At 39.1% G+C, this 18820-nt stretch overlaps 1 protein-coding gene across 4 annotated transcripts in view; it reads left to right on the plus strand.

The window, feature by feature from the left end:
• LOC140477269 (myelin basic protein-like) overlaps positions 1–14043 on the plus strand; it is a 184119-nt gene extending 170076 nt beyond the window's left edge. For 3 of the 4 annotated variants that reach the window (XM_072570863.1, XM_072570864.1, XM_072570865.1), the window contains exons 6-9: positions 1567–1599; positions 2381–2422; positions 7142–7252; positions 12382–14043. In XM_072570863.1, the coding sequence (XP_072426964.1) occupies positions 1567–1599; positions 2381–2422; positions 7142–7252; positions 12382–12417 (222 nt within the window). In that variant the 3' untranslated portion in view covers positions 12418–14043. The remainder of the gene's footprint in view (positions 1–1566; positions 1600–2380; positions 2423–7141; positions 7253–12381) is intronic. The other variant, XM_072570866.1, reaches the window with a different exon arrangement.
• Positions 14044–18820: the final 4777 nt, after the last annotated feature.

Raw genomic sequence — 18820 nt, forward strand, 5'->3', positions numbered from 1 at the left:
GCTACAACATGACCCTGCCAACTCCTATACTCCATGTGCTTATAATAAAAAGGCAGGCATATCAATTATCTTATTCATACCCTGTTTACCTGTGGTTCCACTTTGAACTTGCACTCCAAGGTCTCTTTGTTTGGCAACATTCTCCAGGACCTTAACATTAAGTGTGTAAGTCTTTGGCTGATTTGCCCCATCAAAATGTAGTGCGTCACATTAGATTGAACTCCATCTGCCAGTTCTCAGCCATTTGATCTAGATTCTATTGTACCCTGAGGTAGCCTTTTTCACTATCCACTACACCACTAATTTTGGTGTCATCTGCAAATTTACTAACTATACCTCCTATATTCACATCCAAAGCATTTGTATAAATGATAACATCAATGGACCTTGCAGCACAGCATTGGTCATAGGCCTCCAGTCCAAAAAGCAACCCTCCACCACTATCCTCTGTCTCCTACCTTCGAGCCAATTCTGTATCCAAGTGGCTAGTTCTCCCTGTATTCCATGTGGTCTAACCTTGTTAACCAGTCTACCATGTGGAACCTTGTTGAACGCCTTATTGAAGTCGATCTTGATCACGTCTACCATTTTGCCCTCATCAAACCTCTTCATAACTTGTTCAAAAAACCTCAATCAAGTTTGTGAGACATGATTTCCCATTCACAAAGCCATGTTGACTCTCCCTAATCAGTCCTTATCTTTTTAAATGCATGTAAATCCTGTTCCTCCAACAATTTGCCCCCCAGTGATGTCATGCTCACCAGTCCCTAGTTCCCTGCTTTTCCTTACCACCTTTCTTAAATAATGATAACGTTAGCCAACCTCCAGACTTCGAGCATCTCATCTATCGCTACCAATGACACAGATATCTCAGCAAGGGGCCCCAGCAATCAATCCCATAGTTTCCCACAAAATTCTAGTGTGCATCTGATCTAGTCCTGGGGATTTAGCCACTCTTTGGGTTTTACGATGTACAGCACCTCCTCCACTATAATATGGACACTTTTCAAGATCTCATTATTTATTTCCTTAAGTTCCCTCGCTTCTATAGCCTTCTTCAAAGTAAACACTGATTCAAAATACACATTTACTATATCTCCCATCTCCACACAAAGGCGACCTTGCTGAGCTTTAAGGGGCCCTGTTCTCTCCGTAGTTACTCTTTTATCGTTGAATGTATTTGTAGAAACCCTTTAGATTCTCCTTAACCCTATTTGCCAAAGCTATCTCATGTCCCCTTTCTGTACTCTTGATTTCCTTCTTAATTGTACTCCTACTGCCCTTATATCATCACATCTGATTCCCACCTCTATCCATAGATCAAAATTAACACCACCATAAGAAAATTACCAATTTTAGTCCCTTTTGTTGATTTGTGGTAAAACAGAACTATTTTGTTGAAATTTGTCTTTGGGAAAGATTTGCTTGGGTGTGGGTGTGGTGCATACTTTGATTTTAAATTAAGTTTAAATCTATTTATTAAGAACGAGTTTCAGGCAACCTTACTCCTGTGTGACTGTATCATGCTTAGTTATATTCTGACTCTGGTATTGTCTTCCTTTTCAGATGTCACCAAAGAAAGCCCCAGTAAAACAGAAGGTAAATGGTCTGCTCCTTGCACTCGGTCTAGTGGATATAAAAATTGTGGCAATCACATACTCAGGAGCTTGACAATATCTTGCATTTAAGGGAAATATTAAGTGAAGAAAAAGTCTGTGTACAATACCTTTCACTACCTAATGACATCTGAAGTCCTTCACACCAAATAAAAAACCTTTTGCTGAAGTGCAGGAAAATTTGCACGCACAGTAAGATCCCAGAAATAGTAATATGACCAGAGCATTTTCTTTCAATAATGCAAGCTGAGGAGAAAATTATTTTCTAGGAGATTCTGAGTACTCCTTCACTCTTCAAGATAGTAATGTGGGATTTATTGATATCCATCTTGGAGGAGAGACAAGGTCTTTATTTCACACTCGAGTAAAAGAAAACAACTCTAGCAATGCACCACTCCCTCAGTAATGCACATTGCACAGGAGTGGCAGCCTGGATTATGAGAACAAGTCTCTGGCATGGTAGCTAAATCCTCTAGTTACTGACTCAGAGGCAGGAACACAACCCATAGAGCTCTAAGCAGAGTATCATTTTCTTATTCAGCTATAGAATAGAACTGCTATTCTATTTTAATTAGAAAAGAAATGACAAAACTAATGTCTGTTCGTTACTTCCGTTAAGTGTTAAGGATACTTGCATTCAGATGTTGAGTAGCAATCTTAAGGTAACCTTGATTATATTCTGTGCCCAAGTCTTTTTCTGAGCCTTTTGTGTCTCCAATTGTATTTGGTGATTATCATGGCTCCTTTTCTCATCACTACTACAGGCAAGGTTCGGAGCAAGTAGAGCTATCACTAAATTTATTTGGGTAAGGCGCAAGATCTGTTTTTACTGCCATAATCATGCTGGTCACAATGGCTAACAAATCAATAAATTCAAGAAATCTAACCAAAAATGCACTTGCACCATTATTGTTTCATTTCATCTTGTCATGCCAACATCTCTGGTGATATTTCTCATTTATAAACTCCATTCCCATACTTACCTAACTCCATAGACAGGGAGTTCCCAGCAGAAAATGAGTTAGTAGGCAAATTTGTATGAATTCGGCCTTCAGTTCAAGTCTCCCAATGCCTTAATCCAATATCAGATTTGTAATGGATGGGGATATCTGATGAGGGAGCAAGCTTCTTAGATAGGAAAGAAAAATCCTAATTTCCTGTTAGTATTATTACTTAGTATGATTAAGTGAGATGAAATTGATCCTTAGTGGAGTATAGTTTACTTAACTGTCATCCCAGCTGACTGAACTCAGTGTGAGGCAAACAAATTTGTTGATCGCAAGATCAGAGAGACCGATTTGAAGACAGCATATTATCATTGCAAATTGTTTGGTTTTCTTTAAATGTGAACAAAGACATTGATTAAAGTTTTGGTGCAATGTCGGCTGAAGATGAGGTGTACCAGCCGAAAGCAATCAATTGAGAGAGAAGTCGAAATGGCACACGATGGAGAAAGGAATGAAATAAAGAGAGGTGGGCGAAGGATCACATAGGGGACATGAATGCCAACAGAGGCCAGTTAGGCCAAATGGCCTGTTTCATACTCTACTGACATTGTCAAGAATATGTTTTCCATCACAGCTATTGTCTGTTATCTAGTTCTGATCTTTTCAGGTATTTAGATGATCTCAAATTTTTACACCAGATTTAAATTCCTGCAAAAAATCGATATTTCAAGTTTCAATAAATATTACAAGGAGATAAAAAGTAAAACAAGCAAGGATTATTCTAGTACAATCTAAGTCTCAAGGTACAACTGATTGGATTCCTGAATGGAACAACTGATTCTGGTAAAAGTTTATTGCATCAGTCATGGGCTTTGAATGATTGATTGGTGGAGGGAATGTTGATTGTCCAACTGCCTTGCCACCCCCATGCCAACCCAGTCAGACAAGCAAGCTGGCAGCTGCCAAATGAGGCACCAGGTGGGATTGAGGTCCCCAAATCCGATCGAGAGCAGACCCCAGCAAAGCACATTGGAAACGGATACTGTTACTAATGGGAGGGGGAGTGTGCAGGGATGCAGGATACTGAAATTGTAGTTAACAATCTTCATTTGTCAGTTGTCTATTTGTTGCAAATCATGTCTTTGCCAGCCTCACGGTTTGGAGGCATGTCTCAGTCCTCTGACAAATTCAACAATTCAGTTCATTGTTTCTTTACAATTCACTGACCCATAAGTGTATGAAAGCGTAGAATCCTCGGAGTGCTCTGGTTTCCTCCCACAGTCCAAAGATGAGTGGGTCAGGTGGATTGGCCATGCTAAATTGCCCATAGTGTTAGGTGCATTAGTCAGAGGGAAATGGGTCTGGGTAGGTTATTCTTCAGAGGGTCGGTGTGGACTTGTTGGGCCGAAGGGCCTGTTTCCACACTGTAGGGAATCTAATCTAATATAATCTAAATACTGAGAGTGTGACCTAGTCTATGGTTTAAATTAGAACTAAGGTATCATAAAGCTGCATATTTCCACTTTCCCTTTGGCTGGACTAGTAACTAGGAATGGCAGTTCATTGACAGAATAAGAGACCCACAGACCTCTCTGTTCTCGGTGTTATTTGACCAATGTCTCTTTGTGAAGTCCAGTGTCTCCACATCTTTGCTGGTGGTTTTATTGATAGTCATTCAGCATCTTGTATACACAATGAGTGGTAGCAGGACATATGGAGGCTAATCCGTTAACCTCATCATCGCAGAGTCAAACTAATTGTATTTCAAAAGAAAATCTTACATAATCAATATCAACACATCACAATGCATTAATAATGTGTGGTACTATTGCTAATGTTTAACACAATTATACTTTCAAAAAATAACATTTTTTACTACAGGTATAAACAGTTCAGTGATACCGCAGATTTAATGTGTACTTCAGATATTCCTTCAAAGGTTTGTCTTAAGTTGAATCTCAACATTCAGCAGCCACTCCAAGTATCTACATGCTCTTTTTAGTCCAATGTGAGGCAGGGGGATCACTTAAGTCTTTGCCAAGCCCATCAGTCAACAGAGTGACTTAGAGCTGCCTATGCGAATGTTAGCAGTTTTCTCATGAAGGTGGAAGTTTTGTTTGACAAACCTGAATCGCTTAAGGCAAACAGTCTCCAACATGAGGAGCAGTGAGTCTATAGTTCTTTCCAGTGACACTTCCTCAGGCCTTCCAAGATAATTATAGTGAAATGATCACAATTCAAAATACCTCACCTTGTCCTATTATTAAGATCAAATGAGTTCAAAACCACACCAGCCCCCAACCCCCCAGCACCCACCCCACCTCAACACTACAACTGGAAATTTTATTGCAGTTAATTAACTAAATCTGGAATAAAAGGTAAAGTAAATTTGTCATCAACCATAGAGCTGCACTTTCATTAGAGTGAAACAATTAGTGCTGGTTTAATCTGAGGGTCACCATGGCTCAGCCAAGGGGAGAGATTGAGAGGGATAGTCCTTCATGGTAACCTCTGCCAGTATGGGAATTAAACCCAAATTGTTGGTGCCACCCTGCATTAAAAAACAGTTGTCCAACCAACTGAGCTAACTGATCCCCATAAAACAGCTTTTATCAGTAATGATACCCATATAAATAACACACTGTCTAGTTCAATCATATCCTTTTAAGGAAGGACATCCACTATCCTTACCTGATCAGTCCATGTGTGACTCCAGAGCCACAGAAATGCAGTTAGTTCTTAACTACCATCTGAATTGGCCCTAGGAATTGTTAAGAAGATGCCTTATCTTCACCTTGGTTTAGGGCAATTTGGGATGGACAATGAATGTGATGTCCACATCCCATGGAAAATCTCTGCATCCATTCAAGGCACTTTTCTCTCTTTTCTCCTGTCAGTAAGTCTTTCAGCATCTTCACCTTCCAACATCCAGCAAGGCAGCATGGAGACTACGCTTTGATGTACTCCTCTATCTGTTTGTCAGGACACGCCTGAGACGCAGCCAGTATGATTTAGAATTCCCATATTTTCTCAGTCCTTAGAAGAAAGGTTTTATTTTGTTTAGTGCTTCCTATGGCGGATTGTGCACATCACTGTGTGGACAGTTGTGAACGTGCGAGGTTCACAATCCACAATCAGCCACAGAAACCTATTGGCAAACCAATTTGGTGTTCCAGTATGTCATCCTTTTACTTGTTGTACACAGGGAACATAGAATGTTGAACATTACAGCACAGAAACAGACTTTTCGGCCCACCATGTCTGTGCTGACCATGATGCCATTCTAAACTAATTCCATCTGCCTGCACATGGTCTGTATCCTTGCTATCCATGCCTGTTTGTGTTTCTGTCTAAATGCTTCTTAAACTTAGCTATCATATCTGCTTCTACCACTTCCCCTGGTTGCACATTCTAAGCACCAACCACCATCTGTGTAAAAAAAAAACTTCATTTGCAAACATCTTTTAAAACTTTTCTCCTCACCTTAAATCTGTGCCCCATAGTACTCTACATCTCCCACCCTTGGAAGAAGACTCCGACTATCCATCCTATCCATGCCTTTCATAATTTCATACCTATTTCTATCAGGTCACCCTCAGCCTCCGACATTCTAATGAAAACAATCCAAGTTTGTCCAACCTCAGAGGCTGGGGGATGACCTTATAGAAGTTTATGAAATCATGAGGGTGGATAGCCAAGATCTTTTCCCCAGGGTAGGGGCATGGGTTTAAGGTGAGAGGGAAAAGATTTAAAAGGGATCTAAGGGGCAACCTTTTCACAAAGAAGGTGGTGCGTGTATGGAATGAACTGCCAAAGTAAATGGTAGAGGCTGCTACAATCACAACATTTAAAAGGCATCTGGATGGATACATGAATAGGTTTGGAGGGATATAGGCCAAGTGCTAGCAGATGGGATGAGAATAATTTAGGATATCTGGTCAGCAGGGATGAATTGGACCAAAAGGTGTACATCTCTATTATTCTGAGTCTCCTTATAGCTAATACACTCCAATCCATGCAACAAGCTGGTAAACATCTTTTGCATTCTTTCCAAAGCCTCCACACCCTTCCTGAAGTGCAATGATCAGAACTGCACACACAATACTCCAAATGTGACCGAACCTAAAGTCTTATATAGCTGCAACATTAACATTACTCTGGAAAATTTCTCCCTGACCACACCCACCCTTTCCCAATCCCCATATAAAACATCCCAGTCAGGAACCCATCCAGCTTCCTCCTGAAGGTAGAGAGTGGTCATCAGCCATCACAGTGTCTGGCAATGCTTTTTACATAGGCTTACCTCTCCCTTGGAAACAAGGAACCTCAGATCCAGTCTGTTTCTCATTTTGCACAGATTGCACAGTTATCGCCGTTCTGTCAAACTGAAAGGACCAAGATTGAAAGAAGTTACTTTGAACAGTTTTAACTTGTTATTATAGCATGTATAATCTACAAAATGTCAGCTAGTTATGCCCTCTGAAATCATTACAAATATGTGGAAAATAGTAACGATAATCATTTCTGTGAATGAATTTCTTAGTCCTACGTTTAACTTTTGTTTTGATTTGTTTAAAGGGTACGGATGGACAAAGGCCACATTATGGGGCAGCTGGTTCTTCCAAGTCAAAGGAGGCTTATAGAGGACGGAGGGATGGCTCAGGCACCCTTTCATCTTTTTTCAAAATGGTAACAAATTTTCAAAGAAAACAATCCTCTCACCACATAATACAGTGACGACAACAACAACGGACTGTTATATGGCACAACTTTACCTCTGCTGTAGACTTTAGTTCAGACATAAGTCGTTTAATTTCTGACATAAAAATTTATTCATCTCAGGCGATGAGACAGCAATTCACTACCAGCGGTTCTGCACCTATTTAGTTGGGTTAGCTGGTGTGACTAGAATCCTGCTGTGCAATTTCTGCTGGTAATGCAGACCCCAGTATCAAATAACCAGAAAACAACAGCGACACATACATTAATATAGCACCATAACATTATAAAATGTCCTGAGGCACTTCTTTGGCAATTATTTCACAGCAAGACATATGAGGTATGTGGTTAAAAGCTTGGTCAAAGAGATAGAGAAAAAATTACAGTTGAGTTCAGAGATTAAATCATGATTAGTTTGCCAATACTATTGTGGGTCACAATAGACGGTTGAACTCTATGAGGTTGGTATCATTTAGATGCTCTACGAAGTCTCCCTACTCCACCGGAACATGTTTGCTGAGGTTGAAGGCTTGGGAGGTGTCAATAAATAGAAAAATGTATTTACATTTGAGAACATTGGGCCCACTTTCAAAATCTGTGCACTTCAACAGACCTGAGACCAAGTTAATTAGGTTGAAACCTTTTCTTTTTCTCTACTGTAACTGATTTAGCTGACATAACACAGATGTTTCCATTTGGTTCAGTGCCTCAGGGACAGAGACCAAAACAGACTTGAGTTTCCCAATCATTATCAAAGACCCCTGTGTGAAGTTACTGTGTGAAGTCAAGCAGAACAAATTAACATGGCAATGGTTAAATCACTCTCTGCTTAAAGCTATAGGGCAAAAACCAGGATTGTGATATGATGGTTAATGTGAATATGTGAGTAAATGGGGCTACGTCATCATGGGAAGTCATATGATGACTCTACAAGATTGCTGTCTTAGCAGTATCATGGTTGAAGTGAAGTCTTGGTATGTACAGTTAGTTTTTTTTACAAGCCAATGTTTGACAATCACCAGAACCCCTGCAATCATTATCAAGCCCACTCTCAGACACAGCCAAACCAGATGATGAAGGCAGGTGAATAAATCACAGAATAGCCAAACAATCAGAGATTGAACACTTACTTGCAAGAAAAGGAATCAACAAGGAGATAGCAACATATGGCAAAGAAATTAAAGAATTTACCAAAGGTTTTCCAGACTAATTCCTGGCATTGTAAGACTGAGGTATAAAGAAAGACTGGATAGTTTAGGACTATATTCACTGGAGTTAAGAAGAATAAGAGGGGAGGATCTCATATAAACCTATAAAAATCCTAACAAGATTAGACAACGTAAAGCAGAAAGTATGTTCCTAATAACCAGGGTGTGCAGAACCAAAGGTCACAGTCAAAGAAAAAGGGATAGGCCAATTAGGGCTGAGATGAGAAGAAGATTCTTTACCTAAAGAATGGTGAGCCTGTAGAATTCTCTGCCACAGAAAGTGGTTCAAATCCAAACATTGAATGTTTGCAGTGAGAGAGATTTAGTTCATAGGACCAAAAGGGTCAAAAGATATGAGGCAAAGGCAGGAACTGGGTACTTATCAGCTATGATCATACTGAATGGTGGAGCAAGCTTGAAGAGCCAAAAGCCTTACTCTTGTTCCTATTTTCTATGTAAAGTTCAGTCTTGGGAGAAACACCAGTATTGAGTGGGAGTAGTTTAATATGATTAAGCTTTCAGTCAGCTCTCCTGATACCTCATATGGTTCAGCATCAATGTTTTTGTTTGGTAGGAAGAAAGGGCTCTGGGATGTTTTACTGTGTTAAAGGTCATACATAAACTGTACAGGCATTAGCTAAGCATTGCAATGGGCAATTCTTTCATTAAGAGAACAAACACTTAATTTTCAGGAAAGTCTATACATCAGCCAAACATATCTCAAGGTAAATCAGTTGTGAGCACAAGCTCCTTCAGGAAATAAAGAAGCAGGCAAAAATTGACAAGAAACAGGAAGCAGTTGGTCAAAGTTAGTTGAATGATACTGTCGATCAAATGGTGCCGCAGGAACCAGCTAACTTTCTGATGAAGAAACATAGAGAATAATGTCAAAAGGAAGGTTAAGGAGAGACAGGTGAGATACTTGGCAGAGGAAGGCTTAATTCTTTTATCTGAAGGAAAGTCACAGCTGTTACTTTAGGAATCACGTTAGCAGATGATTTGGTGCAACGTATTAGAGAATTGGACCACAACCTTTAACAATCCTGGGGCTGAGATTACATCTCTGCTGATATCCCATAGTCAATTGTCTTTCTAATACTTTTGGCTCAGTTAGATTAGATTAGATTACTTACAGTGTGGAAACAGGCCCTTCGGCCCAACAAGTCCACACCGCCCCGCCGAAGCATAACCCACCCATACCCCTACATCTACATTTACCCCTTACCTAACACTACGGGCAATTTAGCATGGCCAATTCACCTGACCTGCACATCTTTGGACTGTGGGAGGAAACCGGAGCACCCGGAGGAAACCCACGCAGACACGGGGAGAACGTGCAAACTCCACACAGTCGCCAGAGGCGGGAATTGAACCCGGGTCTCAGGCGCTGTGAGGCAGCAGTGCTAACCACTGTGCCACCGTGCCGCCCCAGCTATTCCTCAGTTGTCTGAGATAAACAAGGGGGTGAAGTGTTCATGCCCAAACTCTGCTAAATATCTAGTCTCAAGAATTATAAATCTTTGGAATTCTCTATCCCACAGATGACACTCGGTTATTGAGGATGTTCAAGTTAGTTAGAAATTGTTAGATTTCTGTTTCTAAAAGAAACAAGTGATATGTGGATAGGGCAGAAAAATGGAATTAAAAATCACAATCTTCTTGAATAGCAGAGAGCTTCCAGGAGTTCACTTCTGCTCCTTTATCTTATAATGTAAGAGTGCAAAGGATTACTGTATAACTTCCAACAAGATTACATTGTTGAAGGAGTATTGTTCACGGGAATAAAGCCTTTACTATTTCTTCAATGGAAGGGCTATCTAACCACCCTGTTATTCCAGTGAAATACCAATGCTGAGCTCCTAAAAGACTTCTGTGACATTTTATTCCATATCTCTGACTTTGAACCAAGTATTTCAACTGTAGCAATCTAAATGCTAATGTTCATTTTGCATGGTTTATTTAAATGCAAATAGCAAGTAAACATATACTGTTGTGTTTGTCATTGCCTTTGTCAAGGGTGATGACAAGGAAGTTTAATATTAGAGGGAGGTGTTTTCTGTTTCATTTCTACTACAAGCAATAAGCTTCAGAGGGGAAAAGGCCTGAAGGTCACAGATGATTTAAATGCCAATAGTATAATGTAATACTGTGAAATGCATACAACCGCATTAAAGCTGTTTTAACAGCATGTTGGGTCTAAATTGTAAAAGTTCTCAATGATTTAAATACATGGAGCAGCCAATTTCTGCACAGCAATGTGATAATGACCAGACCATCTTTTTCTCGTGATGATGATGGAGGGATAAATACTGGCCAGGAATAACTCCCCTGGGATTTTTTTTTAAAGGGGATATGGGGTTTCAACTTAATATCTCATTTGACAGTCAGCTCTTTAGCTATTCCTCAGTACTGGTCTGGAATTTCAGTCTGGAGCTTTATGTTAGGTTCTGGAGTGGGCCTTGAACCCATAGTCAAGTAAAAGCAAAATTCTGCAGGTGCTGGAGAATCTCAGCAGATCTGGCAGCATGTGTGGAGAGAGAAACCATGTGAATGTTTCAAGTCTTGTATGACTCTTCAGAGCTTAGTTTGAACTCTGTGGTCTGACCTGGAGGCTACAGTGTCACCTAGTGAATGACAGCTGACAGTAGCCTTGTTATATTTCAATCCACTTGTATTTCACACTCAAAATAGCCCCAAGGATTCCATTCACTAACAACGCCACTTGTCATAATTTGCCACCTAATACAGGGTTAAGAACTTTCCTGATAGCTAAGCATTTTGACTTCATGAATGAATTCGGTAGGTTTTTTTGTTCAATTTTCCAAGCAAAATAATTAACCTATTTGCCATTACACCAGAATTAGGGAACAGAAACATCTTCCCCCAATACAATTTAAGAATAGGGACTAGAAGTACTCTTACCTAAATCTTTGCGAATATTTCTTATTAAAACTAATCCACACAATTAGGTACATAGTGCAACAAATTAGTGTGAGATGCCAAAAATTTGTACACCCAGCAACATCACCTCTTAAACATTTCACTTCAATAGCAATTACTTGTGTTAATAGTCTGTGTTGGCATTGTATCTGTGAATTTAAATTAGTGCATTGTGTTGAGATTTTGCTGTGTAATATGAGTGATGAATGCAATTTTTTTCTTTGTTATTTTAACAAAAAGACATTACCTTGTGTAAAAAAATGAATTTCAAGCCAGATTAGTTTAAATTACTGTTTAAATATGCTAGAATGCAAGTATTGTAATATGCACGGAATGATAAATAAGGTCAAGTTTAAAATTAAAATCTATAATTATTAGAAAGCTGAAGCAAAGGAAAATCAGCAAATGTTGCAAAGTTTAGGCAGTCACTTGGTATGTGTAAACAGATGAGGTAATAAATCTGGATTTAACATCACTCTTTATTTTATGAGCTTAAAATTAAAGAATCAATAGTCAGTTTGGCAGGTCAACCTAAGCTGTGGTCCTTAAATTATAACCATTAGAGCGTGCAATCAGGAAAGGATTGAAAACTTCGAATAACATGGCATTGGTGGAATTTAAAGGGGCCTAGCGTTCCTGTCAGCTCCAACAAACTACAATGCCATTGTCGACTCTCCCTCCTTTCCCCCCAATGGACTTTGAGAGGCAACTTACATTGGGGGAATTTGTTGAGGAGGCTTGGGATATGAGGGGCATTCTTGCTGGTTTTATCTTGGATTTAGTTCAGTTTGGTTCATTCATACATCTAGATGTCAATGTTTCAAGATTAAAGACTTTCGAAGTCAGTCAACACTTTAGACAAAGTTTTCAGCATTTTCTGTTGATTGTCTGCCTATTAATCAGACATGCACCTTTGTTAAAATATTTTGTCTTTGTTTTTGTTCTAAACAGGGGAAAAAGGGTGAAGGTTCACCTGCTAGACGTTAAATCCACATCAATGACTGCAGCAGAAAGGAATGCTTCAAAAGTGGAAAATAAATCCTTGCTCGGTGTTGTGTATTAACAGTCTTACCACTTCACGTATTAACTGGCATTTACTCCACCCTCAAAAAAATGACTGGCATACAAATATGATTGATCCATTACCGATCAGGTTTATAGCAAGGTTGCTTAACTCAAATGATCTGTTAACTCAATTATTTTAAAGCAAGAAAACACCTTTTATTTAAATTTCTTTAATTTGAACCACAGGGTAATATGAGTAAAACATAATTTTAACAGTAGACTGTATAAGTTGTATCTTAAATGGAATATTTTATTACTTATATTTCACTCCATGGTTATTATAATGGCCTTAGAGGTGTCAAGATTTTAAAAACTTTATTTTCAATGGCCTTTTCTATAAACACAGAAATAAGGAACCTAATCTTTTTCAAAAAGGTTTATTGCATCTTGACATAGTGGTGGAAAAAAGGCAAGCCTATTGGCAGAGTTTGCTGCAAAACAATAATAAGACAATTGTTTGTGTTTTACTAAATATTTTAGCACCGAATAAAAATAAAACAAAACTCATCTGGTCATTGCTATGAAGATCAATAAACTCCAGTTGGAACATACATGCCATTGGTGACTTGGGCCTGAAGCAGTTCAGTAGCACTGCGTGTTAAAGCTGCTGAATCATTCTGCACTCGCACCATGTAAAGTTTAGTGTGCTGTAATGAACATAAGCAGCATTACCAGTTGTAAAGCTGTGAAACACCAAGGGTATTATACTAACCTGAAACTAATGCTAACTCTTAGCATGGAGAAGTTTGTTTGATTAACTAAATTCCATAGGAATGGCCCACTGCCTGCCCATTCCTATGCGAGTGCTCTTTTGAATTGCACTGTTTTTGTAACTGAAATAATACTTTATCTTTATATTTGTATATTTATACCCCAATTTGTTTTCTTCGTCCCCGCAATACTATTCATGCATTAAATAGCAACCTTATGCTCAATAAAACCTCAAGGTGACAAGTGGTCAACTTTCTCACAGCTAGCATGCAATAACTGGCATTCACATTAAATGTTGCAAAGACTTGTAAATAATGCTAATCTGCAATGGACAAAACAACACTAAACTCCACCCACCCAAATATTTTGATGAAAGTGAGGTACATGTTCCCAGATCTCAATAATGTTAGTATTCTTCATATGGTGCCAGACATTTTCTACTGGAGATGCAGAACAAATGCAAACCAGCCGCATCTTTCCTCAGTACTGAATCCTGCTGCTACTGCTCCTCTTCAATAAGAAATGTTTCTTCGTCATTTGTGATTTAAAATACAATGGATGACCTGAAATGTTCTCCAGCTATCACCTGCTCCTTTTTTTTTGCATTCTCCAATCGATAATGCTAAAAAATGAATGGGCAGTTGGCTGGGGAAGAGTTATTAACATTGGTTTTCCAATATATTGCCAGTTTATGTTTGGTAACATGCTTATAGAGAATACATACTAGGAAAAGCTGAGTGAGCATGTGTGAACAAATCTTTCCGAATGTATATGTAAAATAATGCAGCTAAACACTGTGTTTGTCCACGTGAAAATAAAGTTAAAATTATAATTCAATGGCAAAGATCATTAATGTCAATTATTTTGAATACTGACTCTAGTGGGAAATCAATCATCCAATATATAGTTTTTACAAAGCAAAAGCTCTACATCAAACCTGTAATCCAAAGGTATGTTTGGAATTGATGCCAGACGCAACTAACAAGCTGAAAATCCATGCAGGTTTGGCTGTAGCATTTAAAAACAGCTCTTCAACTTCACTACGTACAGCCTTACACAATAATGGCTCCATTCCGTCGCGATAATTTGAGCTGCCCCCGGAACTGCAATATGCAACACTGTGTTTTCGTACAGTGTAAAAGCTGCACTACTGTCTGTCCACCAATCTGCACAGAATGCTTTCAACATCATCAATAGTTGTAGTTGATTCATTACCACAAATGAGTAGACAATCAGTCCAGGTCAAGTTGTTGCCTATCTCTCTTCTTGCCATGTGCTGGCTGCACTTCTGGCAATTACAGGGATTGATTAGCTATTATTAAAGAGCTCAAAACCAAAACAATAAAATGTTTTTCCAACCACTTTTCCCTCCCAGATGAATGAGTCCCCTTTAACGTGGAAAACAAGGTTTCAGGACCGACAAGAACAATGTTGTTAAGTAAAAACAAATCAATGGGCCAATGTACTTTGGGAAAACCTAAGGACATTGTGAAAGTTGCCACTGCTGCACTCATCTCACCCAAAACACTCCTGTCCATCCACATCCATGAAAACAGCACTGCTACACATTTTTCACCATTCTATCCAGAATTCTTCAGAGTCTGGAAGGGTTAACACTTGCTTAAACATGAACCAAGTGATTAACAAACGATTTAAGAGGATAAGGGTGGCAAATCCTACAGAAGAAAGGGGAAAGGATGTTAATAGGAACATGCAGAAAATGAGATTTTTGAAGAAGTAACAATGAGGATTGATGAGGGCAGAGTGGTAGATGTGATCTATATGGACTTCAGTAAGGCATTTGACAAAGTTCCCCATGGGAGACTGAGTAGCAAGGTTAGATCTCACTGAATACAGGGAGAACTAGGCATTTGGATACAGAGATGAAAATGTGTTGCTGGGAAAGCATAGCAGGTCAGGCAGCATCCAAGGAGCAGGAGAATCGACATTTCGGACATGAGCCCTTCTTCAGGAATTTGGATACAGAACAGACTCAAAAGGTAGAAGACAGATGGAGGTGGTGGAGGATTGTTTTTCAGACTGGAGGTCGGTGACCAGTGGAGTGCCACAAGGATCGGTGCTGGGTTCTCTACTTTTCGTCATTTATATAAATGATTTGGATGCGAGCATAACAGGTACAGTTAGTAAGTTTGCAGATTACACCAAAATTGAAGGAGTAGTGGACAGCGAAGAAGGTTACCTCAGATTACAACAGGATCTTGACCAGATGGGCCAATGGGCTGAGAAGTGGCAGATGAAGTTTAATTCAGATAAATGCAAGGTGCTGCATTTTGGGAAAGCAAATCTTAGCAGGACTTACCCACTTAATGGTAAGGTCCTAGGGAGTGTTGCTGAACAAAGACCTTGGAGTGCAGGTTCATAGCTCCTTGAAAGTAGAGTTGCAGGTAGTTAGGATAGTGAAGGCGGCATTTGGTATGCTTTCCTTTATTGGTCAGAGTATGGAGTACAGGAGTTGGGAGGTCATGTTGCAGCTGTACAGGGCATTGGTTCGCCACTGTTGGAATATTATGTGCAATTCTGGTCTCCTTCCAATCGGAAAGATGTTGTGAAACTTGAAAGGGTTCAGAAAAGATTTACAAGGATGTTGCCAGAGTTGGAGTATTTGAGCTATAGGGAGAGGCTGAACAGGCTGGGGCTGTTTTCCCTGGAGCGTCAGAGGCTGAGAGATGACCTTATAGAGGTTTACAAAATTATGAGGGGCATGGATATGGTAAATAGACAAAGTCTTTTCCCTGGGGTCAGGGAGTCCAGAACTAGAGGGCAGAGGTTCAGGGTGAGAGGGGAAAGATATAAAAGAGACCTACAGAGCAACTTTTTCACACAGAGGGTGGTACATATATGGAATGAGCTGTCAGAAAAAGTGGTGGAGATTGGTACAATTGCAACATTTAAGAGGCATTTGGATGGGTATATGAATAGGAAGGGTTTGGAGGGATATGGGTCGGGTGCTGGTAGGTGGGACTAGATTGGGTTGGGATATCTGGTTGGCATGGATGGGTTGAACTGAAAGGTCTGTTTCCATGCTGTACATCTCTATGATTCTTTGAATAAAACCTCAAAACGAGAAGAGTATATTTCTATAGGTGCAACATTGTTATAACTGTCTCGACTGGGATTATATTAAGAGTTAGAAATGTAGAATTTTCACTCAAGTTTAAGGTGAACTGGAGTTTGTTTACCTTTAAGTTTGTTTTATGATGGTTGTATTTATAAATAGTGCTTGGACTTTTCAACCAGTTAAGAGACCATTTTGTGCTTACAAATGAGATTTGAACTTCCAATTTGGCTGAGACTTTTAAAAGCTCAAAAGCCAGGATGTTGCTATGGACATGATTGCTCAGAATGAATCCATGTTCTAAATGAAAATTGGCCAGTTTTGGTTTTTAAAAAAAAAGTAATTTAGAAGGAAGCTATTTTGGAGGATATAGGCATCTAGTCTGCTACTTTTAAGTAAAGAACTGAGCTGTGTGAGATTAGAGGGTCATAAAGGAAATTCTAGAGAAATGAGTAGGGTCACGTAGCTTGATAGAGAGAATTCCAGTTTTTAAATATATTAATAAGTATCTACATGGGTCTGGTGGGTACTGACATGTGACTCACACCTGTGGTAGGATTGGGAGGAAGAGCAGTGTTGTGATCTGTGCAGCCAAACTAATGAGAGAGGAACTGTCTGGTACGGTATATGGTTAAAAGCCTGTCAGAGTGAAAGTGCAGTTAAAAAGATTAAACTGGGTGTCAAGTCTGTTACATTGAGTTTAAACTCGAAGCTTGTATTGTTTTAATTGGTCAGCACACTGATTTACTCAAGATTGCTCGTGTTTTATTCAGATTTGGCATTTAAAGTTAACCCTGGATTCCTGTGCTTATTTTTTCAGTCTTGGTTCTTCCACGCATTATATTATTTAAATAATTATGGTCCATCCCGCTAGATCTTAACTAATGTCTGATTTCTCCATAGTGATCATAACACATAACAGCAAGAGGTTTCTGAACTACAAACCTAAGAGGCAAGTATCATAAAAGATTCAAATAAGCATCAAAGAATGCAAGATGATAAATACTCGAAATAATTAACTTTCCAAGTACTCAGAAGACAAGCGAAAAGATCTCAAAACTTTTCCAATTTAGATGAAAAAGTGACATTTACCTCAGTCAGAGTTGTACGAGTTTGAGAAATCAAATAATTGAAGAGATGCTAGTATAGAATCATACAATACCAAATGAGCCATTCAGCTCATTTTACGTGCACTAGCTCTTTGATAGAGCTGTCCAATAATTCCCTCCTTTCCTGGTTAATCTGTAAACAATCCCCTTTCCAACCTTAAATTGAAATTAAGCTTATATGGTCTCATATTCAAGAATGCAACATAACAGATATACCCAATTGTCATATTTACATCCAAATACCATTCCCACTAGGAATGGTATCAAGCTGGTTTTGTGTTGTTACTGCACTGCAAAATCAAAGGTCTGGACTTAAAACAGAGAAACACAACCTAAATCAGTAATGGTGACCAAGTAACTAATTTAGTGTTAAGAAGTTCAGTCATGTCCTTCTCAGAATGCAGTTAGTTGGTCTAGCCAAATACTTCAGATTCAAAGCAATATGGTTGACTCTTAGTCTCCAAAATGGGCTAGCAAGCCACTCAATTGTACTAAATTGCTACAATAAAGTGTGATAAATAAAATTAAACACACAATGTTTGGATATTTAAAAAAAAGGCTCAAGCAGTCGTTTCAATCATAGAAAATTCTCCTTAAAATAGCTGGAGCCTTATGCCAAAACTAGGAGAGTTGTTTCACAGAATAGTCAAACAAAAGAATTACATAGTCAAACCTCCAGACAAGTAACATCACTGATTCCTCCGATTCTATTACTGGTATGTCCTATCCCACCAGAAGGACAATCCCACCAGAGCGAGTGGCACTGTAAATTACAGTTGGGAGGGAGTATTCCTGGGAATCTTCAAAATAGACTCTGGACCCTATGAAGTCTTACGAAGAGGAAATATGTGATGGCTATGAATTACTGGCCTATCAGCTGAAAAATCAGTATTCTTGATTTTCAGTGTAAGTTGGACGAGCACTATAAATGGAACAGAATGGAGAACTTCAAACCCATTATCAAGAATGCCTCAGCAACAGTACTATTGACCAGGATACAGTTCCCAGATTAGTGAGGTAGCAGCCGATAGTGAGTACAGCTTTTCACCAAAGGTGGCATCACAGAACCTAATGGGAATCAAGATAAAACTTTCCACTAGCTGGATTCACACCTAGCACAAAGGAAGAGAAAAAAAATCTTGCCATAATAATCATGTCAGACACAGGACTTGGTAAAATAATTTTTAAGGCCAGTGACCTAGACCCAACCATCAGCTGCTTAATAAATGGTCTATCCTCCATTATACGGTCAAAATGAGAGTATTTGTGAATGAATGCAGCAGCTATTTTTTGTTCCAGCTTTTTTTCTTTACTTGTCCCATGGCCACCCCCTTTTACTTTGCACCAACATTGGTTCTGTTGTTTAAATTACTTGTTTTTCACCCCACAGCCCTTCCCCTTCTCTCATTCCATCACCTCTTTCTCTCTT

This window comes from Chiloscyllium punctatum, chromosome 5 (genome assembly GCF_047496795.1).
Source record: "Chiloscyllium punctatum isolate Juve2018m chromosome 5, sChiPun1.3, whole genome shotgun sequence".
In the NCBI taxonomy this organism is placed as follows: domain Eukaryota; kingdom Metazoa; phylum Chordata; class Chondrichthyes; order Orectolobiformes; family Hemiscylliidae; genus Chiloscyllium; species Chiloscyllium punctatum.